Source organism: Vanessa tameamea, chromosome 8 (assembly GCF_037043105.1).
Source record: "Vanessa tameamea isolate UH-Manoa-2023 chromosome 8, ilVanTame1 primary haplotype, whole genome shotgun sequence".
Lineage (NCBI taxonomy): Eukaryota > Metazoa > Arthropoda > Insecta > Lepidoptera > Nymphalidae > Vanessa > Vanessa tameamea.
The window spans coordinates 1,372,039-1,396,448 of NC_087316.1; the positions used below are offsets into that span (position 1 = coordinate 1,372,039).

At 35.3% G+C, this 24,410-nt stretch overlaps 1 protein-coding gene across 5 annotated transcripts in view; it reads right to left on the reverse strand.

Moving 5' to 3' along the window:
* The window catches only part of LOC113396323 (integrin alpha-PS2), a 101,299-nt gene that overhangs the window by 2,233 nt on the left and 74,656 nt on the right, over positions 1-24,410 (reverse strand). Inside the window, exons 4-26 of one of the 5 annotated variants that reach the window (XM_064215650.1) lie at positions 18,529-18,655; positions 17,599-17,619; positions 16,587-16,648; positions 10,595-10,643; positions 9,816-9,872; positions 7,826-8,001; positions 7,504-7,710; positions 7,327-7,426; positions 6,916-7,150; positions 6,239-6,405; positions 5,598-5,743; positions 5,423-5,471; positions 5,266-5,371; positions 4,802-5,057; positions 4,368-4,525; positions 3,579-3,754; positions 2,924-3,058; positions 2,527-2,592; positions 1,579-2,413; positions 1,024-1,445; positions 796-884; positions 463-609; positions 72-299 (exon numbers count right to left, since the gene is read on the reverse strand). In XM_064215650.1, coding sequence (XP_064071720.1) covers positions 72-299; positions 463-609; positions 796-884; positions 1,024-1,445; positions 1,579-2,413; positions 2,527-2,592; positions 2,924-3,058; positions 3,579-3,754; positions 4,368-4,525; positions 4,802-5,057; positions 5,266-5,371; positions 5,423-5,471; positions 5,598-5,743; positions 6,239-6,405; positions 6,916-7,150; positions 7,327-7,426; positions 7,504-7,710; positions 7,826-8,001; positions 9,816-9,872; positions 10,595-10,643; positions 16,587-16,648; positions 17,599-17,619; positions 18,529-18,655 — 4,014 coding nt within the window. Of the gene's footprint in view, positions 1-71; positions 300-462; positions 610-795; positions 885-1,023; positions 1,446-1,578; positions 2,414-2,526; positions 2,593-2,923; positions 3,059-3,578; positions 3,755-4,367; positions 4,526-4,801; positions 5,058-5,265; positions 5,472-5,597; positions 5,744-6,238; positions 6,406-6,915; positions 7,151-7,326; positions 7,427-7,503; positions 7,711-7,825; positions 8,002-9,815; positions 9,873-10,594; positions 10,644-16,586; positions 16,649-17,598; positions 17,620-18,528; positions 18,656-24,410 lie in introns of all 5 variants that reach the window. The other 4 variants (XM_026634224.2, XM_026634227.2, XM_026634225.2 and 1 more) reach the window with 4 other exon arrangements.

The window sequence follows — 24,410 nt, forward strand, 5'->3', positions numbered from 1 at the left end:
TCAAACCGTCAAGAGTCAAACATTACACGTTGTATGTACGCTTTGAACTCGCAACCTAGACCGGCGCTCACCTTGTACAGCGCGAAGACGAGCAGCAGCAGCAGCAGCGCGCCCGCCACGGCCGCCAGGATGATGACCCACAGCGGGATGGCGCCGCTGTCCAGCGCCTCCAGCTGCGGCGTGACCAGCGTGTGCGCCTCCGCCCACGCCCACGCCTGGGCCCGCGCGCCGCCCAGCGGCAGCCGCGACACGCGCGCCGCGCCCAGCGACGACAGCCGCACGGCCCGCGACGCCGACATCTGTCGTATCAGTATAGAACGTGTTCGTTGACATTCAATCTTACATTTCAGCGATCAGCCTGACCAAATATCCACAAGAGGGCTATCTGACGCAACGGAGGATTTGGAATTAGAATAATAATTAGTGAGACGAATGATACGAATGGAGTCGTTCGCCGCCCACCTCGTTGAGCACGGAGGCGTTGACGCGGGCGCGCAGGGCGACCCAGGCCTCCTGCCCGCGCAGCAGGCGGCCGGTGCGGCAGCGCACCACCGAGCACTTGTACTTCTCCTCGCACTTCTCCAGCATCTCCTTCAGCTGCGGATCCACCTGTCGAAGCGATGCGACTACAGTCTACTGCGGTGTTCACGTAACGTGAGCCCGACGGATGACAGATTCAATTGAAGTTTGAAAATAATTGTCTATACTGTAATCCTAGAGCCATAGCCGTGATCTCTGTATTTATAGTTTTAGTTTAAACTTTTTACTTCTGAATAGAGCTTTAAAAAAACTTACATCATCTTGACGCCGCCGTCTAGTGCTTTCCCGTCTGTGATCTGAAGATGAGCCGAAGCTTCCTCCTGAAGAGTAGGAGTTGTGTCCGCCTATTGACAGTAAAACTTATTTGACTAAAGTAACTTAGCTAATAACTTGACAAAAGTTACACCGGCGATTTCAAATGAAAGTAAATGTAAAACACTTGGTTTTTTTTGCATTTTGCGTAAATTTGTATATTAAAAATACCTGATCTTGAAGAATAGGAGTAGGAACTTCCACTAGCACCACCATACGCCGCTCCAGTCATGCCTGCATGATAACCTCCTCCTTGCTGTACTCCACCCTGATACCCCCCACTCTGATAGCTGCCTCCTTGATATCCACTCTGTCTTCCAACACTTTGTGCAGATCCGGATCCATGACTTCCACTGACATCGGCGATTCCATATTTAAATTCATTATTCGCATTTTGAGCTGCATAAACTCCAAAGCCCTCTAATTGGTCTTCTTCTTCATCGCCCACGACAGTGACGCCGGAGCCTGCTCTAAAAGTACTGGAACCAGCTTTCATTATGTCAGGATTGACGGTTTCTGTTGTACCCCAGGAACCATGAACAAAGCCTTGCGATCCGTAGCCCTGTTGAGCACCACCTTGGTTGTTGAGATAGCTGAAAAAAATATTTTAAATTAAATACAAAAATTAATAAAAGTAGTACCTTAAAACTTTGCTACTTAAATGCTATAAATAATAGTAAAATTTGTAGAATTTGTATTTTAAATTTTGTAAGAACTGAAACTCACGCATTAAAGGAACTGCCAGCCTCGCCTTCGTGTCCAAGAGACCCGTACTCTGTGCTCGTCTCACTCTGGGATATAATGTTATGGTTCGAGTCATAAAGAATTGTCCTATTTTTAACACGAACTATACGTCCATCTTGACCAGCACCTTCTAAACCTCCATAAGCTTGTCCTCCTTGAACGTGGCCTTGACCCTGATAGTAACTTCCCTGTCCATAACCCGCTTGCGCTTGTCCGTGAGCAGTTTGCCCTTGTCCGTAACTACCCTGAACTTGACCACTTTGTCCATAACCACTTTGTCCTCCTTGAGAGAAGCTGGCTTGGCTTCCTTGGCCTTGGCTAAAGCTCCGGCTAGAGTCTTGGTAAGTAGGCTTAGCCATTGTAGCAAGATTTCTTCTAATAGTTTCCCGTTCTTCAGCACTTAATCCCTCACCAGACGTCCCGCTGGACCAAGTACGATTATAAGAATACGTGCCACCGGATCCTTGGCTTCCTCCAATAGCTTGGCCACTACCATACTGACCACCGGAGACTTGTCCACCGCTGTAATGCCCGCTACCAGTATGAGTTCCATATTGCCCCCCTGATTCTTGAGAACCGCTGGCTTGACTTGCTCCGTACTGTCCACCGGAGACTTGCCCACCATTTACATAAGTTGTACCAAACTGGCCACTAGAAGCTGAACCGCTGCTCTGTTGGCTTGTAGTGAATTGACTACCACTAGATTGACCGCTACCATAGACACCACTAGAAGCTCCATATTGGCCACCGCTAAATTTGTTTCCGCCAGAATTGGCGTTTACTTGACCGTTGCTTGTATATTTTTCTTCCCAGTAGTCTGTAAAGATTTTGTGTTATTGCAAAAAAATAAAATTATATAGAACATGTTGTTTATCGTAGTAATTACGTTTAGATAAACTTATATATGTTATGTATGTTATGTAAACTTACGTTGTCCATAATATCCTCCACTACCTCCGATCTGTGATGCTGAGTAGAGGTCGCTGCTCTTCATTGCTGCAAAATAAATAAGCATCAATTTTCTTCAAATATGACTATGAAGACATTCTTAATTTTTATTAAAAGTCTATCTATCTTATAAAATAAAATTAAGATTATTTTTTTCTGTAATTTTTGTGAGGCTTTAGCTCAATCTTAACTGTTTACAAGAATTTGACACTTTAAAAGCGATTAAAACAAGATAAGCGACATATTGTTAATATATTAATTAGTTTATTTTTAAGTTATTCAACTCCATATATTCTTTGTTCTAGAAATATCAGTCAGTACTATTTCGCTAAATGTATGCTTTCCTTTGGAATTATTTGAATTTGTTGCCCACGCGTACCTTCTCTCTCCTTGGTGAGGAGGAAGGCGTACGGGTTCTGCACGAAGAGGTTGTCGGGGTTGACCTGCCGCGCCACGTCGCACTGCACCTCGCCGAGCCACTGCGGCTGCACCAGCATATACATCAGGTTGTCGCCTGGAACGATTATTGTGCAATTCATATTTAGAACAACATTTATTTTTTAATACGGTTACTGACTATTTACGAGTTGAGATGAATTACGGAAGAATATTAGCTGCATCGGAAATTAGCCTTATCGACTCTGGATGGAAAATGTATCATCCGCGTCAAACTTTAAAAAAGATAACATTACAATAATACTACCTATATGAGTCTTGTGACGTGATTCAAAGCGGACTCAAATAGCATGTAAATTCCAATTATAAAAGTGATTTATTCAATATTAATTTAATTCGTATTTAATAAAATAACTGGGGCAGAAGATTTTACAAAAATAAATACAAGTTACTTATTTTCGTAAAGCTTTTTCTTTCTATTTAAATAGGAACACATTGAAAAATGTTAAAGTTAAATTATTTTAGATGGTGCAAAACTATGACCATTAAAATACATTTTACTTTAATAAAAATAACGATATCTTAATTAATAATCTCTATATATAAAATCTAAAATAAAATTCATAATCGAGATGTACCAGTAAGGGTCTGATAGGGCCACATGATGTAAATTTCCGCCTCGTCCACCGTGAAGGGGCCCTCGTTCTTGATGTTGTACTTGTGGATCACTTGAGGACCCAACTTCGTGTCGTCCTTCAGGTTCTGTGCTTCGTAATTTGACGCGTTGTAGTGCAGTTCCGGTGGGTCTGATGCTCTGAAGTAATAAAAATAATATTTATTGTTTTTGCATTATTAACTATTGCAGAATTTTTAATCGTTAAGGCATGATGTCGAAATTTTGATGCTTCCAGATATTAACTCTTTTTTAATACCTTTGTATATAAAAATGAAGTATAGTAAAAGAAAAGTAAGTTCACTTGGTGGTAGGGGTTTGTGCAAGCCCGTCTGGGAAGGTACCACCCACTCATCTGATATTCTACCGCCAAACAACAGTACTCAGTATTGTCGTGTTCCGGTTTGAAGGGTGAGTGAGCCAGTGTAACTACAGGCACAAGGGACGTAACATCTTAGTTCCCAAGGTTGATGGCGCGTCGGTGATGTAAGGAATGGTTAATATTTCTTACAACGCCATTGTCTATGGGCGGTGGTGACCACTTACCATCAGGTGGCCCATATGCTCGTCCACCTACCGATATCATCAAAAAAATAAAAATAAATATTGAATAATGAAACCGTTAACTTTATACAATGAAATATTATATCTCTTTCGTTACCACGACAACGTCCAAAGGCTTGACAAAGTCATCGGTATTTTACTATTATCGTCTAGAGCTGGGTCAGTTCTCGGATAATTCAAAATGACTCACCCGATGACGGACAGCACCGCCTTGACGACGACTCCGATGCCGAGGTGTCTCGTGTTGTCGTACTGCGTGCCCTGCTCAGGGTTGGTGGAGTTCACCTCCATATCGAAGTCTAAGCTAGTCACACGCGCGTCCACCTCCACGATCACTCGGAAGTTTACCTGGGGGGAGGGAGGCCTTGACTTAGAATTTTGTACTATACTCTGTTGCTGATCTGATAGAACTAACACAGTTAATTTATCGATGGGTTAAGCTTCTTATTCTTAATTTAAGACATTAATTGTAATTTGATCTCTATGTTAAGATGAAAAAAAAAATATATAAGACGGCTCTTCTGTAATAATGAACGATATATTTTAGATAGTAATTAATAACCAATGATCACTCAATGAATATTAAAAAATATTTACGCTATGTAGGAAAACAAAGATACTCACACTCTGTCCACTGGCCATTGGATTTCCCAAATCACATTTCAAAGTACTGTTCCCATCTGTGCCTTTGTTCTTAATCGAGCAGTAGATGGGCGTTGACTCGGCTCGCTCCTTGTCCAACCTCTCCATCTTGGCGTACGTGACTCCGGCGGGGATTTGAAGATAGTAGCCGGCTTCGAAAGCGTCCTCCCCAGAATTTTCCACTTTTACGTCGATGTGTAAATTCTCACCGGATCCGAGAACGTAATTTACGGTTGGCCTAAAAGTTAAAAAAAGTTTAGTCTCCCAGATTAAGAAATTCAGACAAGGGTGTGAACCCGAACGTGACGGTGAAAATAATTATTTTCTTTAAACAATATAATTGTAATATTCGAGTTAACATTTGAGGGGCCGAATTTACTTATGGAATATTTCTACGCATTCGTTTTGGTCACACCGACACCTATATCAGAGTAGCGGTCACTCACGTGGTGACGAACATCTTGAGGTCGGGCACGCAGACGTTGTCGGGCCCGCAGTTCTTCTGTATGTTGAGCGAGTCGGTGCGCTCGATGCTGCGCGTGCGGTCGAGCACGGGCGGCACCGCGCCCCCCGCGCCCGCCGCGCCCGCCGCGCCCGACAGCTCGTACGTCAGCTTCACCTCCATCGGAGTCAGCTTGTCGCGGATGTCGTCCTGAGAACATTATATGTAAACGGGGTATTATATCATTCGGTGCAACAGAGATTCTCAAATCGTACTCCGTGAAACACACTAAGAAAAATTTCAAATATTTGTTTAATTGTAGCTCTTCTGACTTACGTCTAGGTACACCATAATCTCCTTGCACTCCTGCTGCCCCTGTGTCAGCAACATGTGAGTCGTGTACATCGTCTGTCTGCTCTCCATCAGAAACAGGCGCTTGCTCGTCTTCTGCCTCGAGTCCAGGTCGATGGTCACCTCGAAGTCTAGCAATGCAACGTTTTTATACATATTGTTGATTTGTTTTTTGAAGGCCGTGTTCTCCCTCAATTCATAATTAATTATTTTCTAACAATCACATGCTTTGAACATACATATTGTGCAAATTGAATTTACTAGACATCTAACATTTACTACGGAGTGGCGTTAACAGATTAAACATCATTATTTTATTCATATTTACATTACTTATTTAAAACACTGATATTTACACTTTTGCTACTTCAACCACTCACCGAAATAGCAAATATATCCTTCCGCTTGAAAAAAGAAAATTATGATAAAACTATTGCACTCTATAAATATCACACACAGAGTCTTTCTCTCCACACAATCACATACTCACTGACACAAACACAAACTTTAAATAAACGTGTTCAATCTCCCGACGTTCATATGAAAATTATTTAATTATAGTGACTATTTTAATGTCACAATTTATATAACTGATGATATTACCAAGTTATGGATAATGTACTTACTTATTTGTTGATCAACGTTGACGCCATCGTATGTGAGACAGAACATAAGCTGCGCACAAGCAACCTGCGTGCCGTTCGAGAGGCGACACCTCTTATCGTCGAGGGAAATTAATTTGCTTTCACCCATGAACTTGACATCCGCCATTACTTTAACAACAGGACGAGATCTAGAAATAACAAATATAAGTTTGGTTAAATTGATTTTTATTTATAGTCGGGCAAAAGGGTCACCTGATGGTAAGTTTCACCATCGCCCATCAGCGCTGTGAGAAATATTAACCATTACAACGCCAATGCATTGCCAAACTGGGGAACTAAGATATTATGTCCCTTATGTCGCTAGATACACTGACTCACACTCTGTTCACCGGAATACAACAATAGTAAGTATTATTGTTTGACGGTAGGATATGTAGTGAGTGGATTGTACAAACACGGGCTTCAACAAAACCTTAAGTACAAATAAAACACAGCGAATAGAATACTAATGTGAATGCTAAATGAATATAGCACGTCCCATTCGGGCCAACCTCATTTTGTTTTCGCGTGTTTAAATTTTATCGTTCTTGGTGAACTAAAACGTTACTCGAAAACATTTCTTATTACAATATCTAAAAAAAAAAAACATTTTGGACCTAAAATTGTTGCATAAAAATTTGAGTTAAATAGCGACTTACTTTAAAAATACAACGCTGTCTGATTTATAAGCGCCCACGGCTAAATCGGTGTAGTTATTGTTGTCAAGGTCCACGCCTCCAGACAGAGAGAAACCAAAAGTTGTTAACGAGGGGCTGATCTCTTCAGCCGTGATCGCCTGGGAGTACTTCTCCCCAATACCCAACTCACTCCCGTGATAGATGTATACCACGCCTCTACCATTTTCTCCACCGTATGGGGCACCAACTGCCACGTCTGAAGGGAAACGTTATTAAAATTTTAATTATATTTATATGACTTTTGGACTATTATCTGTCATTATGTTTCTACGATAATAAAAAAATGTACCAACTAATAATATTTTTTCTACATCAATCTTAGTAGAACAAACTTTTGTAATAAAGTCTCCTCTCTTCACTTAATTAACATACCTCCAAATCCGTCATAATTGATATCTCCAAGTGACGTGACAGCTAAACCGAATCTTCCTTTAGACACTTCACCTGTTCGCGCATGATTCTTAGAGAATGCCTAAAATGATATTATTACGATAATTATAGAATTAAACGTATATAAACAATACAGATAATTTAAAAGAAACTACTTACCCTATTCTTGCCTTGATAAATGACATATATTCTTCCATGTTCATAGCCGTCGCTTTTGGGCTTAGTGAACATTGGGGCACCAACTATAATATCATCAGCTCCATCACCATCGATGTCACCACTTGCAAGACTGTAGCCAAAGTACGCGCCGATTTGTGAACCGCTGATATTTTTTATATTTTGGAGCTCCCAAGTGTACAATACAACCTGAAATAACCAGAATTTCAGGAAACCGATATCCTTCCTTGGTCAAACCAAAACGAATACAAGGAACGACAATAAATATATGAAAATAAATGTATGTTTTTAATAAAACACTAACCAATCCTCTCAGATCTGATCCTCTCGGTACCCCAACAGCGACTCCCTGAATACCCTGACCAGCAAAGTCTCCAACCGTCACTGAATATCCCATGTAAGAATCGTCGTATTTAGGAATTGCTTCTGGTGTCGAAATCAATACTGGTCTTGAATTTAAAGTTTGCACTTTCAGCTGACCTATAAAAGGATTGGTTATTAATAACGTAAGATCAATTAAATGTAGTAATGACTCATTCAAAAGCCATTCCGTACATGACGTAAGCTTTATGATATTTATGTATAAATTGACCGGTGATCTATTTGATAAGAATGTACAAGATACATCGAGCAAACTAATTAATTAATTTTAAAAGATGTGACGTCATTCAAATGAACAAGAGGTAGACGATGAGAAATTTAGAGACATATCTAAAGATATGTTACATTACCAAATGCTGGAACGACTGACTTAATAAGTGTTTTAGAACATGAAGTTGAAACAGCACAGACAAAATTAAAGTTACAGTTAAACAGATTGTTAGCAGACACACGTTACATTGTTTGCATTGTGATCATGTGCCAAAGAAACAGTAGTTACTTCAAATCAATGATCATTATCAAAAGCATTTTATACATTAACAACATCTCTGAGCTTCGTGTCAAGAACAAAAACCCTCAAAATTTTTGATAAACTCTTGAAATGAAACTCGTTATAATAATCTGAATAAGAGAAATTTTGCCATCAAATATTCCGAAAATTCATATAACACTGTGTTTAATATTTTAAAAATCAAATTTAAAAAAAACATTTTATGAATTATAATTAACCAAAATTACACTCTTGTAAAATGCCAATCAAATAAAACGTAAATTTAAAAAAACATCTTAATAAAATAAACGGGATTTCTGAGTATGTTAAATACCACCAAATTATTCAAGCGACCAAATTAATTTTTAAAGCCAATGGGGTGATTTTTATTTCAATTAGTCTTAAAGCGTTGGGCGTTTATTTGAAGCGTTAATTAACCTTTTAATCCCTTTTAACAATATTATAAGTAACTAAGACCCATAATATAAGACCACATTAACAGAAATGGATACTGTTCTACGACTTTATAGAAAATGAATAAAAATATAAATCTCGTTTGATATTTTTGGATAATATTGATAATGTTTTTCCAAATATATGCTGTTTTCTGAATCAACCTGATCAGATTCAGGCTTTTGCAAATGGTTAGCACTGTACGGAGATGAATTTAAAAGTATATAATTTATGAAATACTGGAGCCATACGTGCTGTGGCTCGTCTAATTCTACGTTCACCATAGCGTAGCCAGGTAAAGGCTTAATAAAGTATATTCCAGACAAAATCCAAAGTCCTATTTAAAAAAAAAAATCTGAACCAATTTCATGAAATAAGTAAATAATAATTAATATCAATAAAATCGTTTGAACGAATAATTTTGTTTGTGGGCATTTCACATCCTCCCCAGAATAAAACCCTGGCTACGCCAATGACGTTCACTATGGAATGGAGTCTAGAGTCATTCGTGCAATGACTTCACTAAGGCTATTTACTATGCATCGAATGGACGTTGTAGGTCATATCGATACCAGAAATGTGACATGGAAAGCTAATGATTGCACTATTCATAATGTTGACGGTTCGGACGGTGATTTTTAAGTCGATCGCACACATCAACCATTTTGAATAGACATTATGAAGTTTTAATTCAACTCTTATTTGAGGATATCGATTATTAAATTCGAATTCTTATGGATAATCGATTTTATTTTTTATCGATTTTTATTAAAGTGCATTTAATTATTTTATTATCAAAAGAGAAAAAAATTGATTTCCATGATAAATCAATAATCGAATCGACAAAATAAGAATTAAACAACATCAATATGGTTCGGCTTTATTATTTGTAGGATTATGTTCGAAAGCCTCTTTAGGTTATGTTTGTTAAGAGTTACGAGGTCAATCTGGCGATACGTTTGTTTTTTACCTTCCTTCGGCATATAGTAGTTGAATCTCGCACTAGTGTCTATGGATAACGTTCGCCCTGTGAATTGTCACCAATAGTTCAGAATATATCACACATGTAGACGGAGCTACTTGACGATTTATAACTTATCTATACATATCTAAAAGCAAGAACGGCGAGCCAATGACTATGTCTAAGCGCCAATTATACTAACTTATTTTGGTAGTTCTCGATTCTAATCTGGTCCAACTTCGACTATTCTTCAAAAAAATTACCTGTGTTTAATCGCATCTGTTGACCAATTCGACTTATTTCTATCGGTTACGAAACGATCCAGTTTATGTTACGATCCAACTTTGACCGAATCGCACCAGTATCGTTGCGTTTGTAGAATAGGAAGACGGCTGAACCGCAACGATTATGTTTCGAATCGATTGCGTTGAACTATCAATTTGTTAGAATTATTGTAGTTTATTGTAATTAGAATTGGGACCTGGTAAAAGGCATTTTGTAATACGCATCAGCTGTTATTTACACTACCAATGCGTACTCATATACCTTTCGAGTACATTGGCTCACTCTCCGCTCGTAGCCAAACGGCAGAGATAGTTGCTGTTTACGGAAGAATACACTGATCTTCAAACTAAATGGTTTCAGTTAATGGAACAATACTTTCATTTACTGTTCATAATTTAAATAATTTGACTAGTAATCTATTTAAGTGTCTGTATATATATTTTTAAAGCCGCTTCTTTATCACTAGAATTTTTAAGTTATGATTATAGTATATTATATCTTACCTTGCCAATAAAAGCTGCCAGGAGCGCCCATGAACAGCCTCTGACCATCCTAGAAAGTAAAATATCGTTTTTAAGTTTATTGTTTATATGACAAATATATGTATACAAATCCCAAGTTACAATCATAACGTATGACATAATAGGGAAAATAGTCCATTTTTATATACGATGAAGCTAAAAAATATATTTTTTTAAATGTAAAGCATTTGATAGAGTTAGATTCCGAATAAGACAATGATTCCATATTATTATTCTATATATGTATCTATATACAGCGGTGAATGACACAGGAAAAATATTGTTTTGCCTAAAGAGTTTTACTATATATTTTTAATAATGGTAAATCATCTTCAAGTCAGAACTTTGATTTGATTGAAACATAAATATAAGTTATCGTCTTACTAAATATAAATATTTCGTTAAATGTTAAGCAATTTCAGAAACACAATATTTTTTTTTTTTTTTAATTTATCACACGAGCAAAACATAAACTGTCGGAAAGAATGAATTATTTCTTATTAGAAATTATTTTTTGAAAATCGAATTAGTAATTCCAAACAGAAGTAAACGGAAAAATATCTTAATCACAGAGAGACAAAAAAGTACTTTGTTTCATATAACATTGTATTAACAGCTTAAGCTGTTAAAGCACTTGCATTGGTTATACGAGCTCACTGTTATCATAAAGGGGTGGTTTATAGCGGACTTCTTTACGTCGAGATAAAATTGATCTGTTTATGTGTGAAGCACTTATGTATTTTTATAATTTTATGATGTGAGTGATAATGTTGAACGGATCGTCTGATGAATAAGCCGGAAAGTTTTTGTAAATACTTTAATGCTTATATTTAAATTTAAAAAATTAAATAAAAAATAAAGTAGTTTTCATTCTCATTAACATATAAATAACTGAGCCAAGCTTTATACTTAAAATAAGAAACGTCAATATCTATCTGCATACGAAATGACCTCATCCGTTGCGCGTACGCATCTCAGACCCATTAACTTATCGGACAAAACGCAGACGCTTCCAACTCGTGTGAACGTGTGAGATAACTCCAGTACTTCAAAAAAAAACTATATGTATCTTTGAACATGTGTATTGATTTGTCGTTACTTGCCACTTGAGATAACAATTCAAAGACATTTTTTCAATCTTGTTATTTTTGGAAACTTAAATTCTTATTTGAACATATATATTTTTGTTTTTCGTATGCTTCAATGTTGAAACACAATATATTAATACACTTCATTTATCGATTCACGAATTTAATTTCATAAGCTCTTAAGATATTGTCAATTCCCATAGTAGTATTGCGCGGGCGCCGGCTGGCCGATAAATATGCGCGTACGCCGCGTCAACCCATATAAAGAGCGACAAGCTCCATGCGCGGGCGCACGCCTTCTTTCGGCGCTGTCACGTGGGGGCAGAATGTCAAATCGAAGGTTTATGGACTTACGTTTCGCAACTGTTTAGGATAAATAAAGAGTTTAATAAATTTTATTACAGTTTAGTTTATAGAATAAGCACGAAGACGTGTCTACATTTTAAAGCTTCACACAATTCGTAGAAATCGTTAAAGTTCACGGGTTGCTTGTAATTGAATATTCAATTATTACCCATAAATTTTGGCGTTGTTAAATCCCATAACTCGCGAAACGAGGCACTATTGTAAAATAATATTATATTGTTCAAAGCCAACTGAATATACATGAGAGAAATTAAATTTTATCGTAGTAAATAAAACTTTACAGTAAATTTTAGTCATTTATAGTGATTCCAAAGTATCTGTTTTCATTGAACAACATAATAAACGACACCGAGAATATTAAAATTTGAATATTTTATTGTACTTTAATATGTTTTAGTGCCTGAGCAAAATAAAAAGACGTACGACATTGACAAATATAAGGTTTATATAAAATTTCAAGTTCATATTAAGTAATATGAAATATGTATTACTATTATTTCACCGGTAATTTAAACAGTGCCAAATTAGGTTGGTAGATGTAATGCCATATATGTATGAAAGCATTTTATAACAATAAATAAAATAATTATTCGGACAAATCCCTAAATGTGTCCGATTCAATTTTACGAGTACAATGGCGTGCATATCGCTTTTCCCGCCAACACCATTGTCTGCAAATGGCGACCGTTTACGGCTACGTTCCGAAACCATGTTTGTAAATCCACAAAGAATGTTTAAGACGTTTCAATGACATGGAATTTTGTTTTGCATAGGAAAAAGGCTGAAATAAATAAAAAAATAAAAGAAACACATTGAAAGGGATAACGCTTTATCGGTAGACGAATTATAATTTCGGGTTTCATCTTTTTATCGAAATATACACTTTTGTTTCGTTATTTGGATCTATATGTAGACTCTAACAACAACCGGCGACGAATGCAGTACCTATATACTCGTATATTGATTTTAAAATAAAATGTAAATGCCTATCAGTACCTGTATTATATATATTATGATTTTAAAAGACAACTTACATACCTACGCAATGTAAATAAATGTTTATGTCCTGTCTTTAAAAGCTTGCGGAATTTTAATACGGAATCAAATATCGCTTTAGGAAGCATTGATAATGTTAGAAGCGAATGTCTACATCTCTTATCATAAAATGAATTCTATTTTTTTATTACCACTTAGACTATATCATATAAAACGTAGACTTATTTTAAATATTGTTAATAAACGTGCTGTAGTATCGAATTAGGACAACCATGTCCTGTAATGATATGTTCATATACATTTTTGTATTATAAATAAATAAATAAATTATTACTATTTTCAAAAACATAATCATTTATTCTAAGCATTGTTTTAAATATTCATAACACAAATTGATAGTCATGAATACCATATTTAGATAGTAAAAATATTTAATTAGGGCATAAAGCTAGTAACACTCAGTTTGAAATTCTGCCCTTATATATTGAGCTACAATTTACATCTGCTTACGATTCAACAAGCTGCACCAATGAATAGTAATGAAACAATTGACCCGACTTCACACCAAATCCAATTTATTGCTGTATAAAGTTGATGCTTGATATACATTTTCAAACAAAGGAGGTACGTATGTTAAAGCGAAAAATTATATATTTTTAGGCTGTATGAACCGAATTCAAATCAATTGTATTAAAAAAAGAAAATGACCGCATCATTCAGACGTACGATAATATTTTTGTCACCGTAAAATTATTAGAGCTGTCAGTTTATCATGAAACCGGACAGATTGTAAACTGTCGAAAAATTGTGAACGTAGCAATCATTTAAATTAAAGTTTATGATATTTTAAGTTAATTTTTATTTTATAACTTAGTACTAACAGTTTTACGGTGACGTATATAATAATTAATAATAGGAGCTTAATAATAAAACAAAATAGTCTTTTTAAATTCCTATGAGGCTATTCTTAGCAATCAAACGTCAACGTATCAGCTAACACGAAGTAGATTCCAAGGATTTATGCAAGTCGTGCTATCTATAATTCTGTTCCCCGAAAAGATCTCATCTTGAGTCTTTCGCAGTGTCGTATGTTTTGCTTTCATACGAATATCATATGGTAAGATTTTTTTTAACATATACGTTTGTACCACAGATGATTAAAACAAAGTAAATATATTTTCCCGCCTTAAAATAAAAAATCTTTATCATTTTAATCTGTGATAGATCTTTGTATAAGACAACCTGGGAAGGCGTGGTAGCTACAACTCATCACATATTCTACCAGCAAATAGCAATACTTAGTGTTGTATTCCGGTTTGAAAGATGAGTGAGCCAGTGTAACTACAAGCACAGTGTACGTAACATCTTAGTTCCAAAAGCTGAAGTGCATTGGCGCAGTTTCAACCTGTCTTACTTATCAGGTGGACCATTTCCCCGTCTACCTACCCATTACGTATAAAATGACATTAACTTGTAGTATTTTAAAGCCAACCGAAATAAAACGACAGCTTCAAACAAACAAAATTTATTCAATTTTAGCGTACAAAATAAATATAATACTTAATAGTCAAAAAAGGCTGATCACGTTCGAATTACGATCCTTGTCATTTTTTTTTGGCGCGACACCTTTTGATCGTATCATTATAAAATGTTACTTCTTCTGTTTAAATACATTAGAAATTAATGTTATTGTGTTTTATAAAACAAGAATATAAATTAACTACTTAGTGCCAATTTAGACAGGAACTTTTTTGTATATGAAGTGAAGTTAGTTCTTGGTTAGCACGACAGCCAATTTCAAGGACTATCAAATAATAAAGCCAGCTATAAATATACTGCACAATTGTGTTCGCAAGTAAAGGTACAGCTGGATTCTATCACTCCACATCAGACTATTCCCTACCCGACTAATCCCAACCTGTCTTTGATCCCAAAAACTCGTCATCAACAAACAGTTAAAGTTTATTAAATTATACTAAAATTTTATTGAAACTTATGAATGAATAAAGTTACGTTGTTTGTATGTATTTAAGTTTTATTGTATTAATAATAACAGCCTTATATCATAATGAAAATAATATCATTTATTTGTATAATATGTTAGTTAAATTTATTTTGGATTAAACATACGAAAAATAAGGAAATTAAAGCTTATGTTTCTTATAAATCTAATTAAACGTTGAACGTAAAACCTTATCTTGAATTAGTTTACAAGTACGAGAGACAAATATATCAATCAGTCAGTCATTTATAAAGTAATAAAAATGTAACTTTACCAAACAGAGAAAGTCGTAAAACCGCCCGGACAATTCGCAATATAAACCACCTACCTATTTTCGGAATAGAAATCGCCGGTCGTTTTACTATATTTTTTGCGCTTGCAACAATAAAAGTTTTTAATAATTCATAAGGGCGCGCGGCGCGGGCGCAGGCGGGCCGCGCATTCGCGTCACGTGCGACCAACGATGCGATCTCGATGATAATTCAACACGGTAAAAATAATGCTATTCCCACGATCGTAAAATCACGATGTTTTACACGTTAGACCTTTTGTTGGGATTCGATTCACGAAAATCTTTTCATCTAAACCAAAGACTAAAAAAAAATTCAAAAATGAAATCGATTTCTTTAAATTGATAATAAAGCCGTTCTTTCGATTGAACGTCGTAAGATTATAACTTAAAATCTGCGTAACGATCTGATATCATAGATTTTACCTTTTTTGTTATATCGACAAATCTCACATCATCGACTAGCTGGTGTCGATGTTATCGATAACCGTACCGCCTCTAAAAGGAGCGTTTAATCGAGATACTTGGTTCTGATATAACAGTTCAGCTATAATCTTAACGAATATTATATACTCGAAAGTCATATAATCTGTGTGCTTTCACGTTAACTACTCAACAAATAATCATGATCTTTTCATACATGTTTTCAAAGGTACAAAAAAGGAGAAACCCCTCCCTTTGTAGCAGACGGAAATAAGTGCTACGTAATTAGTTTATAAAAAAAGCAGTTTATAAGCGAACCTATAAATATATAAATATTGGACAACATCACATACATAACTCTGATCCCAATGTATGTAGCTAAAGCACTTGTTATGGAAGATCAGAAGTGACGACGGTACCACAAACACCCGGACCCAAGACAACATAGAAAATTAATGAACTTTTTCTACATCGACTCGGCCGGGAATCGAACCCGGGACCTCGGAGTGGCGTACCCATGAAAGCCACACACGCAGGTGTGCACACTAGTCGACCACAGAGGTCGTTTACTATTATGATAGCATTTTTATAAAGATACTATATTATTAAAAAAAAACATTTATAAAGACTTAAACTTTACGAATTATCATCTTAAATCTTATACGGCAAGAATATATAAGATATGCAAATCTCTACCAATACTGAATCTTACATTCGCATTACGAAACGTTTACAGAACGATGACAATTTCATTCTGGTCACCGCCTCGTATTATGCGAGATTACTGTTATTACAAAGCATTTTACTCACCTTTGATACTGCCGCGGAAAAACCGGCTTGACACACGCCCGTCTTACGCTGCCCGTGGCTCGCTGGAAATTGTAAAATTAAATTAATAACAATTCCCGAATACGTTTCGTGCATCGTCGATTAAAATCAGCAAGGCGTCTTACAGTTTAACGTTTTTATACGAAACAATTATTTATCAAAATTAAAGTTCATTTTTGTTTTGTTAATCGATTTTCAATAATATTGTACAAATAATACGAGTACCATATCTCATTTTATAATAAAGTGTTTAATAAATTAATTAATAAAAATAAACTAATTATATTTCAAGTTTATTTTTAGTTTATATATTTATGTTGCTTATAATTTGATTTTTTAATATTATGGTATGTGTTGTAACTTGTGTGAGTTTGTGTGTGTAACCTATTTGCTATAGAATATATATACATATTATAGATTACTTAGCGTGTATAATACATACAGATGCAAGCATAAACATTTACACACCATTATACATGCATGCTATACATAACATACATAAATATAGTATCAGGCAAATACCGACGTTTGATTAAAATGGTATTGGAAATGATACTTTTTCAGTTCTGGCGCAACATTGAATATGTAACGTTTGCGTGAAACGTTTCTGATGCACAACGATTTACAATGTAAAATGTACTGCGCCTTCATTTAATTTAAGATTATACATTCAGCGAAATATTTCCTTATTTTATATTCTACTGTCTATTTATGTTTGCTTATAATTTATTTTTATTAATAATAAATTATAAATATAATAATTGAACTGTTTTATTTTATTTTATAGTTACAATATGATTTAATTGTGTGTTTCTAATTGTCAAAGTGAAGTTATCACTTACGATGATAGTGTAGTTAGACACATAAACATTACGAATGCTTTAATGATTTCGGAAGACAAAGATTACCAGTATGATAATTATCAAATCGGTTATCTTATATCCCCCCTACAAGTGCGTCATACATCGAACTGTCAACACTACTCCATACATACCTTCGTCCTGCGATCGGAACCCTAAACAGAGTACAAAAATCTAAAATCCATGTTTTACTTAAGCACAATATATACATTTCATTCACCCTGTCAGGGCTTTGAGCAATCCCATCGGACCAAGTACCACCCATCATCATCATCATCATATATTCAACCGCCAATGAGAAATACTTAGTATTGTTGTGTTCCGGCTTAAAGAGTGGGTGTAACAACAGGTATAAGAGACATAACATCTTAAACGAAAGTTAGGTGACGCATTGGCCATGACAGGAATGTTTATGTACGATGGTGGCCGCTTACTATAAGGTGGCACAGAGGGCCCTCCGCCTATCAATATTATACATGCACGTATAAAACTTTTAATTATAAATATTAAAATTTAAGTGAAAGTTCATAAATGTCCCTCAGCTAGACAAAGGCCGTTGTAAGGATAGACTTTAAACGTATTATAAAATGTAATAGCAATAATTAACCATTGGAATATGACTGAAACTTCTTTTTATTATAACATTTTGATGACGGAGAATGTATTGTCTATATGATAAAAAATTAAGTCGTCAATGTGTAGGCGGCCTTATCATAAATCAAAGTCGCGTCGCCGCTAGCGAACGTTACGCTAATTTTCCCTCTCAATCCGCCATTACCGGAGGAAGTGACGGGAAGTTTGGCGCGCTTTTACCGCAAACATAATGCGTATCAAAATTGACGTTTCATTGGCTTTTTTTTTTTTAATGTAGATAAAACATTTTATAGTTAGACGCAGGAATAAGATTTAAGTCTTAATCTATATTAGAAAGAAAAAATAAAAACAAAATAGACTCGTAAAAATAGTAGTAGTTAAGTGTTTCAAAATGTAAAACTTAGGTATATAATTTAATTGAGATATGGATAAACTTCTTTATATTTATCTCGTAAATGAATAATACTTACAGTTTCGACAGGGCGAAAATTCATTGACGTCCACTGCATCTGAGGACTTGGCTACGAAGCAGGAGCCTACCGGATCGCGTTGGTTAACCTTAGCTGTCACGTAGGAGACATAGCGAGGGGCGCAGGCCTGGAACAAACAAATTTACAACATTAACTATTTGTATTATAGAATTGTAAATAGTTGCAATCAACGAACTTTTCTACGACTAACTTTTTTTTTTTTAACGACTAAACATACATATGATTTTCGACTTTTGTTTTAGTATTACAAGAATTGCTCTCCAAATAACTTGATCTTATTTAATATTAGATAGGTAGATTCGTGTTTGTAGATTATACAAATAATATCATAATATTATAACCCAATTCGCAATATTGACGACGTTTTTAGTAATTGCCCTGTTGCTTGCGGTCGTATTTATTTGAATTAGCGTTTTCTATAATATAAACTGTTCAATTTAATAATATTAATACTTAATAAAATATATAATACATAAATATATTTCTATTACTAAAATCCGTTAAGATTATTCCTTTCCAATAATGTTTTATATCAATCAAGAGAACATATATAAACGAAAGAGACTATTTATATTAATTTATCATACAATTTCATTCATTAAAGAAAAATGGTTACAATATACGTAAAATGCAATTAAACGAAAGGCTGATGAACTTTACTCAGAATTGTAATACCACAATGTTTCATAATGTCAACTATATTTTACGATCATAACATCCTTCATAAGCTAGTTCACGGATTCCTGAAAGAACACGCCCCGAAGACCAAATATAGAAACCTTCACGGATTTAAGTTTCAAGCTTAACACTTTGACGACACAAAGTAATCCCTTCGATAGGGCTGCCAATAACAAAATGTCAATTTAAAGACTATAGTTTAAAATTAAGTTGTCATTTATATGTTTAACATGATATAAATGTATTTATCTTGTAAGGTAAGGAAGATTTTTTTTCTAAGCGATACAAATATATTTATATATAAATGATTTGACAGCCCTATGGACCCTCTATCAAATCGAATAAAAACAGACCCATCTGCGCTTGCATCGTGTTGAAGTTAATAACAAACAAACAAACAAAATAATAACACTCGCGTGCAGTTATATAAAACAGAGACATCTGGCGGAAATATAATCTTTTATACATTTAAAAAGTTTTTCTAAGAATTATATCATTTTCTAAATAACTATTATTATTTTTATAATTATCTGTATTTTAAGTAGATAAACCGACGCGAGTGCGTTACTAACAGTTGTGTTGTGTGTTCATGATCATCAGATTGACAGAATCATCTCCTCGGACTATTAGAATCTGAGGAACTACATGTTCAACTGGAATATTTTTTTTTTAGATAATCTATTTATCGAATTTTTTTATTATAATACTACAAAGAGATAAAAAAGCTTTGATTTTTGGGGTTAACCTGAACCAATCAAACCAAAAAATATATCTACCGGTAGAAAGGAATCGGGCATAAATTATATTTATATCATAATTTATTTAATTATAAATCGCACTCATGCGAAGCCGAGGCGAGTCGTTATTATGATAAATATAATTTCAATACACATAAACAAAACGCGTATAATCCACGTGCTGAAACCTGCTTGTGTCGGGTAAAGTTAAAACCTACCGTAGACCAGCATGGTGGTACAAACTAAAAACCTCCATAATAGAATAGGAAACTTTACCGAGCAGTGAAACATTTGTGGGCTATAGTTTACGGAACCAATTTGAACTAATTTAGGAGCTATAATGGTGAGTGTGGTACTCGTTTGATTTTAATGGGATGTTGATCACCAGTCGTTAAGCTCCGATAAATAAACGTACGCTTATAGATGTTCTCATCACAATCATATCAAATAATGTATCACGTAATACCAAAAAACTGTCATACAGCAATGGTGTCCTGCTGTTCTGTTTAAAGATTGAGTGGGCCAGTGTAATTACAGCCAAACGAGAGATTGCATCTTAAATCCTTTAATCATCATGGAACTAGGTGGACCAATAACCACCACGTGGTCGATTTAAAGGTTAGTATAGAGCCACTTATAGATATGGATTATTTTACTGTTAATATATCGAATTAATTGAATTTATTTCAATTCAATTTTTAAATATTAACGTTGTTTATTTTAATATATAAGGAAAATTAAACTTCGAAACGAAAATAGTGTACCCAGGATACCTCCTTTTTTTATTTTCTTAATCTTCTTATTCAATGAATAACATTTTCCAATGAATCATGCAAGTTTTAAAATTAACAACGACAGCTACATACTCGTACAGTACTCGTTAACTTAACGTGAAGCCTAAATCTTAAGAGTCCATTGTCCAGCAGGGTTATTGTCTTGACTCCTTTATTTTTCAAATCAGCTGATATTCGTCCGCCATTTTGTTGGAATTCGTTAAGTGAATCACACACTTCGTCATATCTGAGTCAGCGCGACGAATGAGGAGGCTCAGGTTGACTTGTGTTAAATTTCACGCGCTTTCTTTTTGTTATTTGCTTATTTTGTTTTCGCTGATTTATATCTATTCAAATATTACAATTCGAAAGTGACTCTGTACGTCTGTTACTCTTTCACGGGTAAACGATTAAACCAATTTTGATGCGATTTTGTATAAAGTAAGTAAGTAAGTTTACTTTACTTTAATGCACCCATTCAAGGGGGTAAAGTTGGGATCGAATATATACAAATTCATCAATTTTAAAGTTGATCCAATATTATTACAGCCACAAGACACATAACGTCTAAGATTTCGTAGTTTATCATTGTTTATGGTCGAGGGTGACCACTTACCAAACGGTCCGTTTGCTCGGTAATAGCTAGCTATATGGATCGCCTAGAAACTTGAATGTCACTAATTCGATCCTGTTATATTGAGATTTTGTTATTTCCAATCCAGTCACAACTGTAACGCTTAATTTGAAGTCCTGAGAAGAAATCAATAATTGCAATTTATATTGAATATTTATACATAATAGTCTGTGCACGCGGTTTCGTCCACGTAGAGGGGAAGGTGAAAATAAACGAAGTGCTACAGACTGTATTCTATCACTGTGCCAAATTTAAGTCCGATGCGTTCTGACGTAATTGAGTAACAAACATATATTCATCAAAACTTTCCCGTTTATAATATTAGTAAGATTGCGTATCGTGACTAAACCTGTAATTAATACAACCGGAATGCTTGGAGGAGTACGTTCTGAACATCCTTATCATGAGGGATGGCAGTACACACAGTTTAAGAGATCCGTGCTGGTGACCCAAAGAATCGGACACTAAAATATTTATGAAAGTAAATCAATTACGATCAGATAAATCACAATAGACAATATGTAACGATCCAACGTCCATTAATCTGGTTGTAGATCACAAATGGAACACACACCGTTTGGTTTCCAAACGCAAGCACGACCTATATAGTTCACCAGAACAGCGCTATAATGTTGAAAAAGTAGGCTAATGTTACGTTACAGGGAGTAACGTCTATATATACAAAATAAAACAGTCTCAACACAAATTGCCAATGGAATAACACGTTAAAACAAATTCATTATCATGATGTTATTTATTCCATCAGGCAATTTTGAATCGTTGTATGAAAATTGAAAATCAAATAAAAAAATTTATGCATTTACGTAAGGACAATCAACAATTTAGGGGGGTACACGAATTGACAAAATGTTGGCCTTTTAGTTGGTGGTGGCGCTTTGTGCAAGCCCTGGGTAGGTACCACCAACTGATCATATATTCTACCGCCAAGGAAAACTTAGTACTGTTGTGTTTCGGTTTGAAGGTTGAAGGAGTCAGTGTACAGGTACAAGAGACATGCCATCTTAGTTTCCAACGTTGTAAGCGCATTGGCGATGTAAGTTAAGTTAACATTTATAGTGCTAATGTCTATGGGCGGTGGTGACCAGTTACCATCAGCAGGCCTATTTGCCTATCCTCATATCTATTTTAAATTACAAAAAACTAACGTAATATACATGGTTATTGATAAATCGACGTATTCCCGTTAGGAATTGATACGGGTGATTATTTGCGATAATTTTAACCCCCATATCCATTTGACGACCTCCGTGGTCAAGTAGTGTGTACACCGGTTTTCATGGGTACGCCACTTCGAGGTCCCGGGTTCGATTCCCGGCCGAGTCGATGTAGAAAAAGTTCATTAGTTTTCTATGTTGTCTTCGGTCTGGGTGTATGTGGTACCGTCGTTACTCCTGATTTTCCTTAACACAAGTGCTTTAGCTACTTACATTGGGATCAGAGAAATGTATGTGATGCTGTCGAATATTTATTTATTATATGCATTATGCAAAAGTGAACAATTTTTCAGTTGTCACTTTTGATTTGTATAACACGCAATACTACTATGTCTACGGGGTATGTCAAATGGTTGCAATATAATATCCGAAATACATATAAATATACGACCTATTTAACACAATACAATAGTTGTCTGTCGGTAGGAGAGTTATAAATCACAAACAATGCCTCCTTCAAGTCTCGGCAGTGTTATTTGAGCGCTGTTCCTCACAATGTCATAATTTTCACGACATACATTTGCTATTGTTGGTTTTGAAATTCCAATGACTTTAATTCACGTAAGTGGCGTTCACACTGTGGGACATAAATTCTGCATAACTCATACGTTATTTATTTGGTTTTCTGTCTTCAGTATCAACCGTATTCTTCTCAAAGCGTATTATATTATTTGCTGCATACGTTTGACTAGCGAGTCTAATTAATCGCGTAAAACTTTTACATTATTTAAAACAAACTACGTTTAACTGTAACGCGGTAGGCTACACTCTGCTTAGTCCTTTTCAAAACAATGCCCTATTTACAGGCCATTAATCTTTACTATTCGTGTAAACTTTTGTTTTATATATATGTAGGTAGACTGGTATATCACCTGATGGTATGTGGTCACTAACGTCCGCAGAAATTATTATTATTATTATAATTAAGCTGTTATGAGTTGTAGTTACACTGACTCACACAGTCTTTAAACCGGGACACAACAGTACTAAGTATTGCTGTTTGTCGGTTGAATATCTGATGAGTGGATGGTACCTACACAGACGGGCCGGCTCAAAGTAAATTTTGAATTCGTGAGCTCATCTTATATAACATTTTATCCAGTCTGTAAACAAAGGGTCGCCGGCCTACGGAGGACACTATGGGTACACTTTTCCGTCGGCTCTATCACACCATTGTTTACTTATAAACGTAAATCCAATGTTGTAATCACATTAACATTAAATTCCACTCGGAATATCGTGTAAAAACGGCGGCGCATGCGCAGCTAATCGATTTTCGGTGTTGCCACTCTCTGTTATAGTTTTATTGTATTTAATCGTTCAGTTTAGACAAATTACTGGTAACGTGAAGCAATTGCCAGAAATTGTCGTTCGATAAAAATCTACGAATAAGATAATTGACGAACACATCCCGGGTTTCATCGACGTTTAGTAAACACTAAAGTAAGTACTTTTCATCAAAACATATAACGTTTTTAGCTACATCTAAAGCAACTAAGTTTTGGATTGTAATATAATATTATTTAATTAATAATTATATCTGGATTCCAGACATACATGTCAATAAACTCAAAGAGTAAGAAGGTCGATATCTTATTTGCTAAGAAACGATAAGTATAAAACGATTTCGCTTAAAATGGCAACACTGTGCTGATTATTTTTACTTCATATAACGCCAATACCGCTATCCACAGAGAGCTGTTAATTTTCGAGAATCTGGCGAAACGCTATTTAGGATCAGAGAAAAAGCGATGGCTCGCCAGTATAAAGTCACAGTGACTTTCTGTATAAGGACTTCATAGGT